Raw genomic sequence first — 19,505 nt, forward strand, 5'->3', positions numbered from 1 at the left:
GGTCTCCGCTGAGCCGCGGGTCCTTTCCCGCCCCCTACGCGCAGCCACCCCACCGGCACCAGCCCTCCCCGCTGCCCCCTGCTTGCCGCGGCGGAGGCTGCTCCCTGCCGCTGCCCTCCTGTGTCCCGCGGGGGCGCGGACCCCCTGCCCCGCGTGGGGGGGGGGGTGAGCCTGCGGCGCGCCGGCCTTCCGCCCGCTCCGAGGTGGGCCCCGCCTGAACTTGCTGCCCCTCGGCTCTGCCCTTGCTGCGCCTCGGGCCGGCGCGGCCTCGCCGTCCGCCTCCCGCCTCGCCTCTCTCTCTGCCTTGGGGTGGTGGCTGCTGGCTCTGCGCTTGCCCCTTTCCGTACCCGCGGAACCACGAGGAGCTGCTAGCTCAGCTCTTAGAAACTCCAGTGAGTACCTGCGCGTCCCCTTCCAAACAGTTGGTGTCTACTGACTCTTAGACACTCGAGAAACGATTTGGCGCTCTGGTGAGTCTACTGGGGAAGCGTTTTCACGATGTTCGAGAGCCAAGACCGCTCTGCCGTTTAAGACAGGTGGCAATATCTGCTAGGACTGAACTGCACSCTGTGTAGTGTCAGAGGAGTCAGGTCGGTTTGGTGTCCGATTTCTGAACTTGGCTTCGCTTCTGCCTCCTGACCCTGGATACCGGTAGTGCATTTTCATGTGTCACAAGCTGCCGTAAATGTGCTTCTTTGACAGTGTCAGATACTTAATGCAAAATGTCACTGTGTTCACGTGGGAAGTTGATAGTATCTGAGCCCTTCAGAGTTCTATGAATTGTTCATATTTCCTAAAAGCATTTAGTTCAGTTCTGATGGAATTGCTGTTGAACGCTTTTATTATGGTAATGTATCAGAAAGTCATTACTCTTCTTATTTTTGTTTAGTTTTKTTGATTTAATATCTTCTTCGCTTCAGGGCTACAAAGATATTTACAAATAGTCTTACTTSTTTTCAAGAAGTTGTAATCAGTTTGTGTTTGAACATAAATTAGAAGCCTGACAAGCTGRTACGTAATATTTGTTTGATTTTTTAAAGATCTTGTTCTTTCTGGAGAACCCAATTATATTATCTACAGTTACTTCTGAAAATGGCTAACTAAATTAGACTGGATGGCTTTTCAAACCTGTTTRTAACCAGAATAGATTAAAAGGAGTGTGCTGTTAAAATAGTTTTGAAAACAGAGGTTACTGCCAATCTTACAAATCTTGGTTGATTAAAACTGCAGTTATAATACAGTGTCCTTCRAGGAGTGGATTTTAGTTTTTACTTTTTTCTTGCTGGCTATATCAATAGTACAATATTATATAATGTTAGGACTGTAAATGCTACAAGAACATAGTGGAGATTTTCAAGAAATATATTTTAAAATAACTTTTTTTTTTCATCACCTTAAATTTGTGTCTGGCTTGGTCTAAACACCCTATAATCACAGTATTTTGGGGGAAGCAGAGAACTTGCAACCAGCGTGCAACTGTCAAAGCTCTTGTAGAGATCACTTATTAAGCATGGGTTAAGAAACTTCAGCCTAAGAGTTATTCAGTATGAAGTCCAATGCTTAAATAGATGCTTTGCAAAAGAAAACTAAGGAAACTAAAATCTTTCTGCCCCCAAAATGTAGTTATTCAGGGAAAGCTGGAAGATCATCCTTTGTGTGCTGTCATGAGGGGTCTCTTTAATGAGTACTCCTGAATATTATTACAAGAAGTTCAGTTATATATGGTTTAATACTATTTTTGGTAGATCTAACTTCAAAATATTGCTATATTTAAAAAGGGGAGGTGGAGAGAAAACTGGGGRATTGTGTGCCTGTTTCATTTCTTGATGTAGGCTGCTCGAGAATGAGCACAAATTCATGGTTGGTTTAAGACAATCTAATTGCCCTCCCCACAGCTCTTTCCTGGGCTGACGCTAGCAACCATGCGACAGCTTAAATTATGGAGAGGAAAAGAAGAAAGAAAAAAAGCCAGATCGGAGAGGTGATCTGGCTGACTGCACAGCTTCATACTCTAGAGTGAAAAGTAAGAGTAGGCAAGGCTATGCATTGGGTGTGACAGTACAGTCTGCAGTTAGGTTGGCTGAAGCAGGCTGCAGAAATGTACTGTAGATACGGAGGTAAGTTTTTTCTGGTCTGTAGGCTCTTTGCCATGTCTGTATTCCATAAATAACATTTCCCCAAGCTCCAAAAGGTATCTTTAATCAAGGCCAGTGGCTTAAGAGTCCAGTAATTTTTAACGCTCAGAAACGCAGGTGAACTTTGCTTGCTGGAGAGAGTTGTGCCTACCTTCTTTTTATTCCTAATCTGATACTGTCTCAGGAGTTGATGGACTAGAAGCTCTTCTGAGGACTTTCAGTGGCATGGGTCACTTTTAGGTAAACACAAACTACAAAAAAAATTGAAGTTTGTTTGGGTGGTGCAGCCATGTTTGCTATAGGTTGTGTGCAGACAGACATTCTGCGCGTGTCTGCCGCGCGTGTACACGAGTGAGTGTCAGTGCTGGCTCGTAGCACTTCCTCTAATCCATTCTCATGTGCTCACTGCAGTCTTGGTAAGCTGTTCGGTTTTGCAACGAGAGCTAATGAAGTCTAGGATAAACCAGCTTCTGTCTTTCACTTGTAAGTGTGTAGCGATTAAAAGTTGAACCGCTCTTTGCAGCGCCTTATGCCGTTTGGATTTTTCTACTCTTAGTTTTTGGACATTCAAAATATAACTCATGGTTCTTGCAAAGCTTTTCTGATAGATGCTATGAATGTCTGCAAGCTGTAAGTATGGTTGTATTATAGGCTGGTGATAGTATGTCAAAGCCTTATGAACAATATTGATTGTACATGCTGTGGAAGCCATTTATGTGCTCTTATCAAAACTGACAAATTTTCCAAGATGTCTCAAACTTTATTACAAACTTCAGAAGTGTCAGGATTTTTTCCTGATGTAAAAATGTATGGCTCAAGACTCTCCCCCTTTAAAAGAGGGTCAAGTAGGTAAATGTTAGTGCATACTGGCTTGTTAATATTGAGGCATCTTAGTGCTTTTGAAAAGATGAGTAAGGACTGGAATAACTTAAGTGATTCAATGGCAATTCATTTTCTCTTGAAGTCTTTAATTAAAAAAAAAAAAAAAGATGGTAATAGGATATATGTAATGGGAGTACAGCAATAATTACCAGTTCAATTATTTGCTAAAACATTTTTAAATGGAAGAAAACAACTTCACATTCCAAACCTGATGCTTTACATTTTGTAGTTACTGTAAGATTAAAAATGGATTTAGGGCATATTTGTGTGCAAGTGGGCTGAGTAAACTAGCATGATGTTCATGATCTTTTTGGAATGTGATAGGACTCTTGGTGGTTTTTGTAATGGAATTATCAGCTTATTGACTAAGTAGTCATATTTCCTTTTTATTATGCATGTAAACAGAGGTTGCTTTCTTTAGCATGTGATTTTTAAAGCAATGTTCATTTCTTGTCAGTTATGCGTAGTCTAAAAGACTAACTTACTTTTGACTGCTTCTTTTAACTAGCTGCAATAGTGCTGTCCATCTAAGTTGGAACCAATTTCTTAAGCTTTTTCACTCTTACCTTTGATACGAAACACAAATAATCCTCTTTACTTTTGTTAAGCAATTCCCCTTGTCTACAGGCTCTTTAAGATAAGTAGGAGGCCTGTATTGTAATATATGTTCTACCTGCCCACAGAAGCGTAGGGCAAAGGAAATTTAAAACAACTGCTGCGTCATGCTGGGAAGATGCAAATCAGTTGACAGATTTTGATCCTCGCTCTGTGGGATATTATCAAAATACTTTGCATACATCAAAAGCAGTGCACTGCAGCAGCCGAGGAAGAGCAGCCTTTTCAGGAGCAAGTAACTTATGCCTTGCGTCCGGGAGAYGGCCGCGGAGACGAATGGGAGTTTGCCCAGACACGAAGGCTGCTCGCAGCCGCAACAGTCTGCAGAACTGGGGACTGAAAGCACAGATTTCTTCTGAACAGCGATTGTAAAAACAACTTTGAGGTTCCTTGGCTGTCTCAGTATAGCCCAACTCACCAGGCTGTAGTTAGAAAAAGTATGGAAAAAAGGCATTTTAAACAAATCTAATAGGAATCTGAATGCAATTTTTCCTCTGCCAGTTATCAGTAAAATTTGTTCATTGGTACTCATTCTACAAATTCTTCAGAAAAAGTGAATCAGCAAAGCCTTCTGTTCCAGTGGGTGGGAGAGCTGTGGGGTGAATGCAGCAGAAGTACTGATAGAAACTTTTCAGAAGAATCTCAGTGTCTCTGCAAGTCACCCATGTAAAAMAAATATTGCTAAAAATCTAGCAGTCCTGCCCCTTGGCTGTGTGCTTAATGTAAGCTGAAGAAATCTGCCGTCCCTGCTTTAKCATTCTTTAATGAAGAAAATGATGACTGTGTGCTAAAGCTAGTATTTAACAAGCTGGTAGAAGTATATTTGGCCCAAAGTTACACGATGGGACATACAGGAAACAAATGCATTTTATCTACATTATGCTTCTACTTCCATTTAGTCTTCCTCTTTTCCTTTTCCTTTTTTTTTTGTGTGTGTGGCTTGTGCTTCTCTTTGCCAAAATAACCTTTATTTTCCTGGTTGTACACTTCTTCCTTCCTCTGTGTGCTCTGTCATTCCCACCTGCTATTGTTCTTTTTTCCACCTTCCTGCTTTTGTATTTCTTTGTTTTTTTCCAAAGGCAAAAATGTTTCTGTGATAAGGACTTCCCATTGAACAAGTACACTTCAAAAATACGCAGAAAACGCATGGCTAAACGCTGCTTCCTAGCCTATGTGTACCATTGTAGAGACTGCCCGACTTGACATTTACAGCAAAACCCATCTCATAGCTGCCTTTGCCAAAAGAAATAGCTTTACCCATCCTGCCACCCACACAGTGCTGCCGCTGTGTTTGTGCTGGGGCTCGTCCGACCCTGCGGTGAGCTGGCACAGGGAGCCACCGTGGCAGACAACCCCCTATGCCAAAGAAAGCTCTTAGTTTTTGACGGTTACGGTTTTCTGAGCTTGATGACCATAGGGTTGGACAACTGCCAGGGACGCATAAATGTGTGAGTGGGACTTTGTCCTTTAACCAGCCACTGTTTTGGGTCAGCAGTAATGACAAAGTCCATCCTAATGCTCTTTTAGTATAGCGCTCTCGTCCTCAATGGCATGCCCGCATCTCAAATGAAAATGACTTCTGTGAACAAAAAGTGTGATTTTAATTGTTCACATAGTTGCACTAGGACTTCTACCTGAAAAGAAAATTAAGGTAGTGTTTTTTTTCTTTTTTACYCTTCTAACTGGAATAAGTGTACCCATGAACATGAAGCAGGACTGAAACTGAAGATACAGCCTTGCATTTCATTCTTATTTGTGGRTTATTTTGAGTCCCTTAAAGCAGCACACGTAGAGGTGATAGCTATGACAGGTTTCAGTAATTTTCAAAATTTTTTTTTTGAATATGTTTTCAGGCCTTCATTTAACTTAGCGTCTTGTTTAAAGATTGAAAATTAATTGGTTCTATTTATGTTCTATGTTAATGTGTTCTGCTTTAACATTTTATGATTTCTTCTGACTATTTTTTTATTACACTTTATAAAGCCCATTGCTGTAACTAAATTAATTTTTGTATAGGTCTTTAATGAACCGTTGCAAGGCTTCGCTGTAACTAGSTAGAATAAGAAGAGTTGAAGAGGAAGGGGGCTCTAGATGGGAAGGAATAAAAGAACAAACCTCAACCTTGAAGAGTTGCAATGAGATGTTGGCCTGTAAAACTGTTAAGAGCAGTCTTAGAAGAAAATGAAATATGAGACCCGGGGGAGAGTTAGTGAATTTGTACTTTATCAACTCTCCCTCCGTCACCAAAGCAGGCTTTCCCTCCTGACACAGAGTGGCTAATAGAACTCTACTTTTTAAATATAGTACTTCAGGTAAAGTATTCTGGATAGTGATATTAGAATCTTGGAATGCAAAAACTTAAGGACACATCAGCATTTGTGATAGGAGCTGGAGAGGCTGTGAATTTAGATCTTGGATAAAGCAGAATGAAATTAAAAATGAATTCTTGCTGCACTGAGGAAGCAGCTGTGAAGGAGCTTTTGGTAGTACAGTATAGATGGAAACGGATGAAAACCTGTATGAAGTGAGAGCTTTTTCTAAGTGGCTTGTCTAAAATCCTTTCGAAAACAAGACGTGATTGCATTCCATAGTGCAGATTTGACTTAAAACCTCTTGGAATTAGCATAAAGCTTTGTGTGTCAGGATGACCATCCAGTTATGAGGTCAGGACCCATCCGTGTTCTAAGTTACAGCCTGCCAGGGGAGATGGTAGTAATGTTCGCAGTTAATATAGTCGTGCTCTCTGACTGTTCTGATGTGACACTAGGTAGCTGTAACTATTTTCCTTCATAGAGCAGTAGGAAGTTGCAGCCAAGCRATCAGTCAGAGCAGCTAAAGGAGTTGAAGCAGAGCAGATCGGTAGAATGGGTGGTTATCATTACCGTAAGAGTTGTTTTGAGCTTTAATTTCACAACTTGTGAATGGATGTTGTTCCAGGCTTGGGACATRGGCTGAGAGTGTTTTAATAGCTTATATAAATATTCCACTAGACATGGAAAAAATTTAGGCCCAAGAATTCTAACAGCCCTAGATTTTTATTTGAGGTACATGACGAACGATTAATCATGCAAAAGTCTCGCTGTGATGGATTAGGATGAGAAGAGGAATCTATACAGAGAGGTAGGTGATGCCATTAATCAGCAACAAAAGAGCTGTCTTAGTATTGGAAAAGGGTCAGAATCCTGGAGTGGTCACGAAGGCTTTGCTGGGAGTCACGCAGAGCTTTTCAAAAGGAAATGAGTAATGATCTTGAATAGCTGGGAAGGAGTCGTTGCAGATCGTGACTGATGTCCAGTGATGCAGAGGAGACAGGAGGCAACGACTAAGTCTAGAAAGGATACGTATTGATGTTGAATTCTCCTTCCTACTTATATTGCTGATTTGACTCATTTTACTACTTTTTTTTTTCCCCTCCCCGGTATTTTTGAGAGCTTCTCCCTTCATCTAGGGTAGCCTGTGGCTTGCAAGCTCTACTAATAAGGCAGTGGGAGTTTAGCCATAATAATGAAGGCACATTACTGTGGATTGCCTCTCAACTAAAGCTGAGCTTCAACAAAGGCTGACTGAGATGTACATTGTATATGTGAAAATCAGATGGGTCTTTAAACCTGAGCTGTCAGTTATGAACCAGTTAAGGGATGTCACGTGTATCCACTTGACTGTATACCATCTAGTGAAGACATGCAGATTGCAAAAGGTAGATTGTGGTGCTRTGTTTGAAACCATGGTCTTTGCTTACTTGCAGATCTTGAGCATAGACAAACCTCAATGCTGGGGCTGTTAAAAACAAATAAAAAAACCTTCATGTTACAGAAGTCCTAGCCAAGGTCCCTTTTTTTTTTTTTTTTAGAAATAGTCCGAATGAACGTGCCTATCTACATGTCAGTGTAGAATGTCTAGATTTTTGCCATTATACTGTTCTTTGTTAGAAGAACAGGTGCAGCCATGGGAAAATATAAACAAAATAAACATAACTGTTGTCAAAGTAACTCTTGTTGATGATGTACTTGTAGTTTGGATATAGTAGTGTTGCATATTATCTTCTCTGGAGTGTAGAAAAGATCTCAGAACTTGCGGTAGCCTATTGTACCTTGGTGTCTTCAGCTTGTTTCACCTAGAGATTAACTGTAGGTGAGGAGGAGAGAGCTTTGAAACACACTTCATTGCCTTTTCTCATGCTAATCGCTCGATACAGAGACAGCAGTTGAAATGCCTAGATCATCCCTGGCATTTAATTTGTGTGAACACAACAGCGGATGCATGTTGTGAACGCACTTAGCAAAACAGCTGAGGTATCTTTTAAACTTCTCCATTAGTGAATCCCAGTGTAGTTTGAGAAAATCTGTCAGAGGTTAGCGGATTCTCTTTAAAGGTTTTTTGTGTTCTTTCTCTTTGCTTTTATGCTTTATGACTACTGGAGATTACTTCTTCAGTGAATTGTCACTTAGCTCGGTAGAACCTTCCAAATACTTTGCGGTGAGTAGTGCCGCTACTGTATCCAGCTCTAATGTCATCACTTGTTTTCTTAGCAAAATTCCTGTATTTGGCCTGATAAAAGGTAAAACTTTCTGTTGTTATTTGATTGCTGGGTGCTTCAGACAGTGTAGAAAACATGGTTGATGGATGCATTCCTTAAAATGAGACCTCTGCTTGGGTTCAAGCTATGTTAATGGCTTTTTTTTCCACATAATTTTGCATAACATTTGAATAAAATTGCATTATTAATTTTAAAAGCCTTGAAGGGCTGTCAGGAGATCACCAGAATCGTTCTTTCATCCGTTTGTGTACTTGCATGAAGAAAACATTCGATCTGAGACATCGTCTCAGATATTTGTTTTGCAGAGTAAATCCCGTTGGAGACTGTACCTTTTAGCTTCTTGAAGATCATTGAAGACTAATGTCTGGAGCTAACGTTGACCTTTCTTCTTAATCAGAACATCTGTGGCATCTGTTTTTTTTGGTTTGGTTTTCCTTTGGACTGTGTACTGCTAAATTCTTGCCTACTTATCCTGCACAGCTTACAGCTGTTGTGAGTAACCCAATTTCCTGCTTATACTGCAATTGAAAGGAATATTTTAAATGTATTGTTAAGTCCCCTTGACCAAAGCACCGATGAATTTGTGTGTTTTCATTAAGTTCCAGATTAAGACTCTGTAAATTCTACACGTATATAAATAGAGTAATAAATCTAGTTAAGCACTTGTGTACTTCTGGAGTACAGCTTCAGCTTTTCAGCRTTTATTCCTTGTAATATTGTTTTTATATTTGGACAAAACTGGGATTTTCTTGCCTTTTGTGGAGTAAATTATATTTTTGTATAAACAGAGGGACAACAGGATTAAGCTAAAACACTCTTACGTCACCCTTCAAGGGATGCAGTTCCTTAAGTATCGTCGTTTCGTCACAGGATTTTTGCCGTCTATTACCAATAACTTTTGATTAKTGCAGTTGGAACCCGCACAGATAACTTAGTTACCTCTCAGTGTGCTTAACAAASACCATTTRAGTGGGCTTTRTTTCCCCGTTTGTGCTACTTTTCCYGTAGTATTCAAAGAATTGTTTTGAATGGCTCAATGTTTGTTTGCTTTCTCAGAAATGCTGTCCCAGATTCAATTCAAGTGGTTTCCAGAGTAACTTCACTGATGCTAAAATCCTTCCTAATTCCAGTACCAGGAGTCAGACGGAGCTTGCCGAGGACCCGTGTGTGTCTGTGTCTGGGGGAAGCACTGGATTTCTTTTTGTGCCTCTCGGTAAAAAGGGGGTTAATGTGAAATTGATACTAGGAGTACGGCCGCCGGTGCTCAGACTGATGATGCTGCAGTTTGAGAGCCTGGATCTTTCYGAGTGTAACTGTGGCCTCGCTTCAGAGGTGGGATATTTAGGGTTTAACTTTCCCATAGTTTTGAGGAGACGGGAACATCAGCAAGAGTAACATAAGGCAAAGCTTTTTTTTTTTTTTTTCCCCTGAGCCACCAGTGTGTCATTGGAGGAGCAATCAGCAAAGTTACGTAAATAAAGGAGCTATATGTGTGCAGCCCRTTTAATCTGATATGTTTGATGATTTCAGCTTTTTCTTTTTTTTTTCTTCAAGCTGGTAACTGTGATCTCGGATAAAACTCCTTCRTATGTGAGGGTCAAAGAATGAATAAGAGCCTGTTAATAGAGGATAGTGGGAGTTGTAAAGAAGGAAGGACAGGAATAGAATCTGCCTAAAGATTTCTTGGTTTAGCTTTGGCAGCTCTGTAAAGTGGAGCCAGGGATGAAACCACTGGTCCTGCCATTTATTCTGGACTGTTTTGAAAAATTGAGTGGATGGTAGTAAATAGTCATAAAACTGGCATTTTCTGAGTGGTGAACCCTCAGACTTTGGTCCTGTGGCGGTGTGTGATATGCTAGATGTAAATTAACTGATAAGGGATATTATGTGCTTTTTGGTTGAAAACAAGTGTGTGTTTACTGTACAGGGATCCTTCCCAGTGTAATCATCTCAGATGCAGAAAAGTGGCAATGTGAATTTTATGGCTTGTCCTGGAATTAAATTGATATTGTGTTAATATAGAACTTAAATTTCCATACCTTTTAAAGCTAAGTCCTGACTATTCAAAATAAACTCAGTTTAAGTATATGAAGTGCGATCGTGTGGATTTTAAGGGAATTACTTGCTATCCTTGCTATCTTGCAACTGTCTCTTTCTTGCAACTGTCTTTTTCATCACACTCAAAAGTCATTTTTTGCCTCCATGGCTAATATAGAATGTTTTAAATTTTGTTACTTTCCTCTTTTTATTTATCTCCAGAGGAAAGTTTCTAAGCAGAAAGCTGATATGTGAATTTACAACATACTGGCTATTCTGCACAAGCTTCCTCACTGATGCTTGAAATACTTCGGTGTTTTGCACATTGGCTTTCAAAACAGACTAAGCTGCCTTGCGCTTCAGTGTTACTGRTATCTAGGTGGAGAGTTCATAATAAGCGTAAGCAATGTGCCTGTTAAATGGTAAGGTAGCTTGTACAATCTGCAGAAAATGGATTTTTGATGCTTTTATAGAACAGGTGCATGTGGATCTTTCTCTGGATTTGACTTTCCCTGTGTGYGCATATATATTTATTTATTTTACTTTATTTTAAGGATTGGACCTATCCCATGAGGAGAGAGATGCAGGTATGGCACACTTCCGTTTTTTTCATTTGAGCAAAAAACCCAGTGGTGCATTCAGTAAGAAAAATAAAACTGCCCCGCAAAAGAGCTGGTGTCCAAATCAGACTTCAGATGTAAAATATCAGGCATCGCTGTGGAGGAGATACGRCTCTCCAGAGGAGGAAGGATAGAAGTTTAGTTGTTCTCAGACATGCCTCGCGTACGGATGAGCGTAGTTCCYGTGACGGCAGCTTCATGCCGATCGCCTGTGTTCATGGGGAACTTTGTATAGCGAGGGGTTTCGGTGGGGAGGGGAGAGGGTTGCCAGCTAGAATGGAGGCATGCATGGATCTCTGTGCAAGCACCAAAAAAAAAGAGCATTTGGCGAATCTTGTCCTTTTCCCGCAGAATCCCCCAAATACGTTATGAGATGGTCCCTAAAATATATTGGAGCTTTGCTTTTTGACTTAAATCTGGTTAGGTGTTCTCAAGTAGGAGCCCTGAACTAAAACTTTCATATCATATCAGCTAAATTTTTTGCTCAGGATAAGTTCTTTAGATGTTCCTGATTTTAATGATGGGGAGATAACTGGTTAAAAATGAGTATTTTTCTACTAGTAGTGTAAAGCCAGCAGACTTGCTGCATGTGTATCAGGTAACGAGTTCCCTTGAAGCCCACGTTTGTCCTGAGGCCRAGTAAGGTGTGGCGATCTAACCTGAGCTTAATCCAAAGAAAGGACTTAATTTCTATTCCAAAAGAAGATCTCCTACACAAAGATCATGTTTCTTTTATTCTGCCAAACCAATTTTCCCTTACCCTGTTATAAATGACACTCAATATCATGTCTCTCACTAACRTGTAGATTACTTGTTTCCATAGCCATAGTTTGGGTTGAGTGCAATGTATTATTTGAAATAATTTTGAGTTGGTATTAAATGTCTGYTTTTTTCCACGCTCTAGGAAATTTTACCTGGGTTATTTTTAGGCCCATATTCTTCAGCTATGAAAAGCAAGGTATGATTTTTTTTTTATTTTATTTTTTTTCAGAATAGTCTCTCATAAGGACACTTTGCTGTGGCGATTTGTTACTGTGGGGAATATATTCAAGCATATGCATATATCTCGATATCTGTAATTTGTCAACTAATACAATYCTCTAGCATCTTTCATATTCCATTTCAATCAAAGTAATATATTGTGCCTCTATGGGATGGTTCCTTTAGCCTGAAGGATAATCTGACTAGGCCAGGTATCTATGCCTTCCTCTTTCCAGAGGGTCTGAACTACCCCATCCCTCAATTGCATGTTGGGGCAGTTGACACTTGAGACTTTTTCTTAACAATCATGCGAGCTAGAGAGTTACTTTAGGAAAAAATAAAAAAGAGCCCTGATTGTTTGTATTGTGGCTTGAGAAGATACACGCGCGCACGCACACGCTCGAGCTGGTCGGCTTTACCTTTTACTTGCAAACCAAAAAAAATTGTGGGTTTGAAGTGACTTTGCTCGCTGCAGCRAGCATTTATGTTTTGGAGTTTTTGTATTAACATTCTGAATTTTATAGTTAATCTTAAAGAATTTTTCTTAGAAAAAATAAACATCTGAGGTTTGAACATTACTGGTGCAGGCAATCTGTTTCATTTAGTAAAAGTGTTTCAAGGTAAATCAAAGCTGGAAAGTTACATCTGTGTAGTAAAATAAGGTAAATAGCAGTGCTTTACTGTAGATGCAAAGAAAAAGGTTGTATATGCAAGTCTACATCACAGTTTAAATGATCTGACCTTCAGTGGTGTGATTCCAGCAAGAATCCAATGCTAGCTGAAAATTACTACAACAAGTCGGAACTTGCAATTCCAGGAGAACTGAAATGTGGGCAGAGACAAACAAGCTTGCTAAATGTCATCTTTGTTGCATGTTCTTTTTATCGTTGTTAGGAATGTTTTTTCTTGTAACTCCTAATGGTTGTGTTTTGTCTTTTTTGAAAGACAAAATAATTTTTCATGCTATGCTTTGAATATCAGAAAAATAGTCCTAATTTTCCTTGAGGACTTCATCTAATCCTGTTGTATGTTTAAGTATAGCTTTTCTTTTTATTATTCTGTAATTAAGTGGATTCTATAGTTAAACCTGACTTTTTTTTTTCCTCCCCAGCTACCTATACTTCAGAAACATGGAATAACCCATGTAATATGCATACGGCAAAACATTGAAGCAAATTTTATTAAACCGAACTTCCAACAGTTATTTAGGTAAGAAATGAACATAACATTCAAAACTGTAAACAAKGAATGTCTTCCTTTTAAAAGCCTTGTTTTGTGTTAACAAGATTTTTTTGCTGGTGTTCTTCCCAAATATTTTCATGTCAAAATTGTCAAATTGTTTGGGAAAAAAAAAAAGGTATTGAAAAGACTCTTGAATCCAAACCATAAAGTATGTTCATCCTGCTAAAGTCTGGACATGAGCAGGTCCACAAATGAGAAATATCCTTTAGTTTACAGTCTTCACTCATTAAATTGTTAGTTCTGAGTACAGTTTGTCCTGTTAATAGTTAAAAGCACTTGGCACTAACTCGGTCAGAAAATGCGTACCTCTGAAAAAGCTGCCAGAAAGTCCCCAGAAAACAATACTTGCCCATATTTACATATTGATGTTGAGGACGTGAGGATATAATATATTACTTTCAAACACAGGTGAGTGCTGTAGCATAGCACCTCTGAATTTCTTCTGCATTCTTGTTAGGGGTATTGGAGAATACCCTCGCTTACTTCCTCGCTTGCTTCCCTTCATCGCAGCTCAGGAGGTGGCTTGCTTGCCGTAGTTGTGGAGCTCACGCTGGAAAGTGAAGCCACGTGGGCAGTGTTGACTTCCTTATTCAGGCTTGAGTGCTGTAGCAGGACTGAATCACCTGCACAGGTAGATGTGGTGGCAACCTTCAGTGTCGTGTACTCATAGTAATTGTTTTCGTTGCAGGTATTTAGTCTTGGACATTGCAGATAATCCAGTGGAAAATATAATACGATTTTTCCCTATGGTAAGTATTTATGCATTAATGTGAACGGGTTGGGAGTGAAGTTGTCCAGTAAGATTTTTCTGAACTGACAGGTAGGAAGTTTCAAATCTGGGATGCCCAAGCTGAGGCACCTTAGGAGTTCTCAGCCCTGCTGTACACCTGCTAAGTAATGGGGTGGGTTATCTCAGCTCTGCCTCACTTTCTATACCTACAGAAAGGAGTTATAAATTGTCTGAGAGTGGTGTATTATTGTCTCTTTTTTCTTTTTTMTTTTTTTTAATTTCTGAGCACTCAGTATTTTCTGATTAAATAAAGGTCATGGGAGAATGCCAGTTATTTTGAAACCCCTTGGCCTGTAGGAGACCTTATTTTCCCTTCCCCCAATGGAAAATGGAAACTAGTTGATGGAATTTAAGTTTTACAGCGTCTGGAAGCATGTGTTTACTGTAGAGGACTTAAAGTTATTTTAACTTAAATAGCACCCATTACATACTGAAATTTGGAAACGGAATAAGCCCTTAGTTTTGAGCTATGGCTTTTGTACCTTTTATTTTAGGTTAGTTTGCAACAGAGCTCAAGCATTTTGTTCCTTCCMCCACCCAAAAAAGCCAAAAAAACTTTTCTGACCTCACTGTATATATCGGAGGTGATTGTGGTTTTACAGAAGGGAAAGGCAAATTAGTTGATGAATTCATACCTCTTCTGCTCCCTGAAGTATAAAGCCTTTTGACTGAACAACATCCTTTGCAAGTCTTGCAGTTACTAACATGGTAGTAGCTCTGTGTTGGTGTATTTTTAAGAGCCTGGACTGAGTTTTCCCTACAAAAAAAAGTATCTAGCTTTTGCTGTTCGTCTGATCAGCTGTTTCAACACTAACATAATTGTCTCTTCTACATGTGCTACTCTGTTATGAGTTTTTTTCCATTTACTTGTGTTGTTACGTCTGATGGTTGTCCTACCATCAGCATCAACTTTCTTACCAATGACTCCAGACATTGAGTTTCTTTTTCTTGGTTGTTTTTTTCTTACCTCTCTCTCTACAAGGAGAGATTCTATATTTCCAACCACTTCTGTGTCTACCAAGACTCTTCTGTGCTGTAATGTCTAGGTATTTGAAAGAAGCAGCTGAAAACAGGAAAGATCCAGCAGGATTTGGTCCATCAATACCTGGCAGTATTCCAGAGAGCTCACTTGAACATGTCTCATTTTATAGATTGATTAGACCTATTTCTATAACTGAAAATGTCCTTGGAGAACTTTTGGGAAGATTTAGGAAGACTGTTATCTGTGCTGTGGCCCGGACCGTATTGGTGTTGGTGCTCTTCGCCCCTTCTCCTTGCCCCCCTCCCAAGCTGTTAGGCAAAGATGTTTGGAGGTTGTTTTTATTATAGTGTCATAACTGGTCRTGTTAGGATTGTAAATAACACACAGAGCAGATCTTTATGCGTTTTGGAAATTAAACACATCTGGCTTCACTCTACTTCTCCCTGACAATTTTATGCATAGTTAGAAGTACACAAGAAATCTAAATGTACAGTAGAAATGATGTCCAAGGCTGTAAAAACAAAGTGAGTTATTGTCACTTTATATGGAGACCGTTATAAAAATTCTACCAAATTTAAATGCAAGTGGTAGTAACATCTAGAATTTTCTGAAACTGAGTCCTGTAATTTTTTTTTCTTTTTAGACTAAAGAATTTATTGATGGAAGTTTACAAAGTGGAGGTAAAATCAGATTTACTTTTTTCCTTCATCTACTAATATAGTGTTGTTAAATCTTTAAAAATTTAGTGGTATGTATTAGATGTTCTTAAATATGAAATCTTCTTAAATTTGGGTGTTTATTTTGGTTGAATTGAACTATATTAAACAAGTTGAGAGCGAAGTGTTCTCTCCTTTTCCTTCAAACTGGATAACAAAAATCTTTGTCCACCTTTTTTCACTTTAACTATGATCTGTGCCTGAGTTCTGCCCCTTCTCTAATGCAGGGATGTAAATCTGCATTGCGGTCCTAGGAATACAGATTTTGTTGCTCAAAATCCTTAGAGGAGCAGGAATCYGTGCTTCTGTATCCCAGGGCAGTAATGGACAGAATTGAGTTAGTAATCCAGAGTGAAGTATAAAACGCACCTAGTATTCTTCAGAAAGTTGATATTGCATAGCTGTTCGTAAGAAGGAGAAACTTAAAGACTTTTTTTCCAGTCTACACAAGTAGCTTTTTTTTCTCCTCAGGAAAAGTTCTTGTCCATGGAAATGCAGGGATTTCTAGAAGGTAGGAAACTATGCTTTTTGCTTTTTTATTTTTGAAACCATGGGAATATATTTTTTCTATTTTTTTTTCTGTTTCTTTTCAGTGCTGCCTTAGTTATTGCATACATAATGGAAACRTTTGGGGTGAAGTACAGGTAAGAAGAGAGTGTGGACGCTGCATGATCATGTAGTTAACCGTTTGTATGAAAAGGCTGAAKTAAGAGTACATTTAACAGATAAGAAGCCTGATCCATCTGTAGGTACCAACTTTTAAATTTGAGTGGTTTAAGTAAATAATTTTGGAGAGAATGTAAACACTGCCATATTTTTGCATAAGCCAGTTGTTACCTACTGAGATTGAGTGAATGCTTTCCACGAGGCAGATTTTTCCATTTTTCTAGCACAGGTTTGTTTGCACCCTTTCTTGAAGAAGCAAGTACCCGCTGCTAGTGGAAACAGGATGCTGGCCTAGATAGATTGATGCCTTGCTGTAAAACTCTGTAGAGCAGAGGCCCCAAGAGGTTGTTGTAAGTAATGTGTTGGAAGCAGGCCAGCAAGCTGAGGATTGCAGGTGGGGGCGGGCAAAGAGTATGTTACAGCTACTAATTCCTGTTTTCCCCAGTTTGTTATACAGACCAGTTCCAGGGAGCTCTCAAAGGTTGTATATTTTCTAAGAACTGATAATCAGAAGAAAGACTCATGAAACCATAGAGACTTGTCACAGTCTGTTTTCCACTGAAGTATTTTCTCTCTGCCTGTTTTCTTAAGGGATGCGTTTACTTATGTTCAAGAAAGAAGATTCTGTATTAATCCTAATGCTGGATTTGTCCATCAACTTCAGGTGACTATTTTTTTTTTTCCTGGTCATAACACAAAAGCCATTTGAATCATCTTGCTACAAACCAGCCATTTCTACTCAGGCTTAATGTATGTTGTAAAAAGATGCTTCAAATTTCAGGAGTTATGGTAGAGGTTGGGAGGAAGAAGAGTGTGTATTTTAGTTCATTAGACTTGAGCTTTAGAAAAGGAAATCCAGGAATGGAGAAGAAATGAAAATCCTGTTTTGCGTGGTGGTAAGAGGCTCTGAAATAGTTCAGTTGGCAGCTAAGGAAACCTCAAAGTGGCTGTTGTGTGCATCTGAGATGCTTCTTGGCAGTTGAGTTCATAGATGATGATAAAATTCATAGGTCTGAAAAAGCAAAATGTCATGAAGTTGCTTTATCACCATATTTCATGAGTCTATTGGGTGAATGGTGGGGAAATTTGAGGTTAGTGTGCTGAAACAGATTTGCARTGTCTCTAATGTATTACTTAGTTGGCTGGTGGTAGGATGATTGGAATCTCCTCCTGAGGTGTGTGGGTTTGTGTGGTTGTTTTTTTTTGTTTGTTTGGTTTTTTTAAAACATCTCCTTTTGAGGAGGAGTTTGTAGTTCTGAATGTGTGACGTGTCAGTAGAACGCAGCTTCAAGACTATGTGCAGTTTGTCGTTGTAACAAATCCCTGAAGTTGCTGCATTGAAACCATTTGGTTTGTTTTTACTGCTTGAGTTTCCTGCTGGGAACAACAATGAGTTCTCTAAACATTCTGACATAATTTTTTAATGAAAGTTGACTCTTCCTTAAAGCCGTTTCTTGTTAGCCTTTGTTTTCTTCCGCTCTGCCCTCCTGACGCTTTGTTGTTCATGTCAGAATAGTGAAGAACCTACTTCTTTCTAATCTGTGCTTTCCTGTAGGATACCCTCTGATCTGTCCTAGCGAATTCTCTGAATTAGTCCTTTTTTCTCCTTACAAAGTACTGTACCAAGCTAATAGCAATATTTATCACCAAACTTTTTCAGGAATATGAAGCCATCTATCTAGCAAAATTAACCATCCAGATGATGTCACCACTGCAGTTGGAGAGATCGCTCTCTGTTCCACCTGGTACTACAGGTAAGAAGCCACTTTTCTCTTGTGTGATACTGCCTGTCTCCTTGAAAAAGGAAGTAGCTGAACCTGGTCTTATCAGATGGTTTTTCTCACTCCATAAGTAAACCTCCAGTGGTAGCAACAAATCTCAAAGTTTTGCCAAGGAAATGGCTTTGGTTAGTGTCCAAACTTTTCAGACTTCAGAGTGGATTACTTAAATGTTCAGTTCTCCCCCATGTGTACTTCCCTGTGCTGTTTCCTGCATTTCCATGGTATGCTGTAGAAGAGCCGTGCCTCTTCCTGTCCTTCAAAAGTCTCGAGTTCTCTGCAGGAATCCAGAGGCATGGGCTGTGAGGACAGCAATTCTGTTATGAACACTGGCTGCTTAAAATCAAGGCAGTTGCTCTGCAAGAAGGTTCTGCTGGGCGCCTAAACAAGTAGGAAGGGGATTAGGGCATGTAGAAAATGTTACTGTGACCACTTGTAAAACAAGCGTACCAGTAGCAACCCCTACTAAAGGCGAGTGAAAATGGAGTCTGGGGGGAGATGTGAAGGGGTCAGTAAAATAGGTGGGTACTAAGAAATTTCTTTTCCTTATGGAGAAGTGCAGGAGAGAAGTGTGCTGTCAGCAACTGGCTGGGAAAAATCCTGTCCCCAAAGTTGAATGTTTTAAAAAGGTAGAATCCCTGGAAGAAGAGTGCAACAAAAACTGCCCTGTAGCTCTTCTCGCAGCTGCTGCTTATTATAGCTGATATTTTCAGGTGTTTTCTTCTTCGTTTTTCCTTTTGTAGGAAGTTTAAAGCGAATGCATGAGGAGGATGAAGAACTTGGAACCATGCAAGTGGCAGCAGCACAGAATGGATGATATCTGAGGACACCACCATTTGTATTGACAATTCCTGCCAAGAAAGGTGAAGAAAACTAGGGAAAAAGAACTAATAATGCAAAATGATGAACACACACACACAGCTTCTTTTCAATTACATGTTGCTTTCAGATGTAAGTCTGCCTCTACAACACACTAAGCAACATTTTTAAGATGTTGGACTTCTTGAATGAATAGATGGCACTGATTGTTTTACTCCTTTTTTACACTTTACAGTTTTATTCTAAACCAAGATTTTTGGACTTGCAAAGAGGTATTATTGCAATAATGCACTTTTCATACTTGAAATTTCTTTATTTGTATGATATAAAGTTATTACTTTAAACAAAATGCAAGCTGGGGGGATTTGTTTATAAAGTTATTTGTGTAATTTATAACAAGAGACTTTAGTAAAGAAAAAGTTTGCTAAAATTCACTTTGTTCTCAGTGTATATTATGACCATGCTCTTAGAAATGTGACTTTACAAACTGCACTAGGCACTACTGCTGACAATTGCACAACAGCAGTGGTTTGATTAGTATTAATTCTCTACCATGTTAGAAAACCTCATTATATACTGAATTATTTTGAGACTGACATTCTGAGGCCAATTTAAGAGGAAAATACTGTTCTAAGAAGCTCTACCTCTTTTATGCAAATTAATTTACTTTAGCAGAGTACTGATTAATTACTTAATAAAATAGTC

At 39.3% G+C, this 19,505-nt stretch overlaps 1 protein-coding gene across 3 annotated transcripts; it reads left to right on the forward strand.

Moving 5' to 3' along the window:
• Positions 1 to 7,502: 7,502 nt before the first annotated feature.
• STYX (serine/threonine/tyrosine interacting protein) lies at positions 7,503 to 19,234 on the forward strand. Of its 3 annotated transcripts, XM_026056175.1 has the most exons (12): positions 7,503 to 8,661; positions 9,226 to 9,382; positions 10,761 to 10,793; positions 11,731 to 11,784; positions 12,919 to 13,016; positions 13,738 to 13,798; positions 15,465 to 15,501; positions 16,009 to 16,048; positions 16,131 to 16,181; positions 16,795 to 16,867; positions 17,864 to 17,957; positions 18,725 to 19,234. In XM_026056175.1, exons 2-12 carry the CDS (start codon positions 9,275 to 9,277, stop codon positions 18,796 to 18,798), a joined length of 723 nt encoding a protein of 240 aa, XP_025911960.1. In that variant the 5' UTR covers positions 7,503 to 8,661; positions 9,226 to 9,274; the 3' UTR covers positions 18,799 to 19,234. The 3 variants fall into 3 exon arrangements, with proteins under 3 accessions (XP_025911960.1, XP_025911959.1, XP_025911961.1); XM_026056174.1 differs by lacking the exon at positions 7,503 to 8,661 and having other exon boundaries at positions 8,947 to 9,382; XM_026056176.1 differs by lacking the exons at positions 7,503 to 8,661; positions 9,226 to 9,382 and adding an exon at positions 9,427 to 9,501.
• The last annotated feature ends 271 nt before the right edge of the window (positions 19,235 to 19,505 follow it).

The sequence above is a fragment of the Apteryx rowi genome, unplaced genomic scaffold (assembly GCF_003343035.1).
Source record: "Apteryx rowi isolate R43461 unplaced genomic scaffold, aptRow1 scaffold_13, whole genome shotgun sequence".
Classification (NCBI taxonomy): domain Eukaryota; kingdom Metazoa; phylum Chordata; class Aves; order Apterygiformes; family Apterygidae; genus Apteryx; species Apteryx rowi.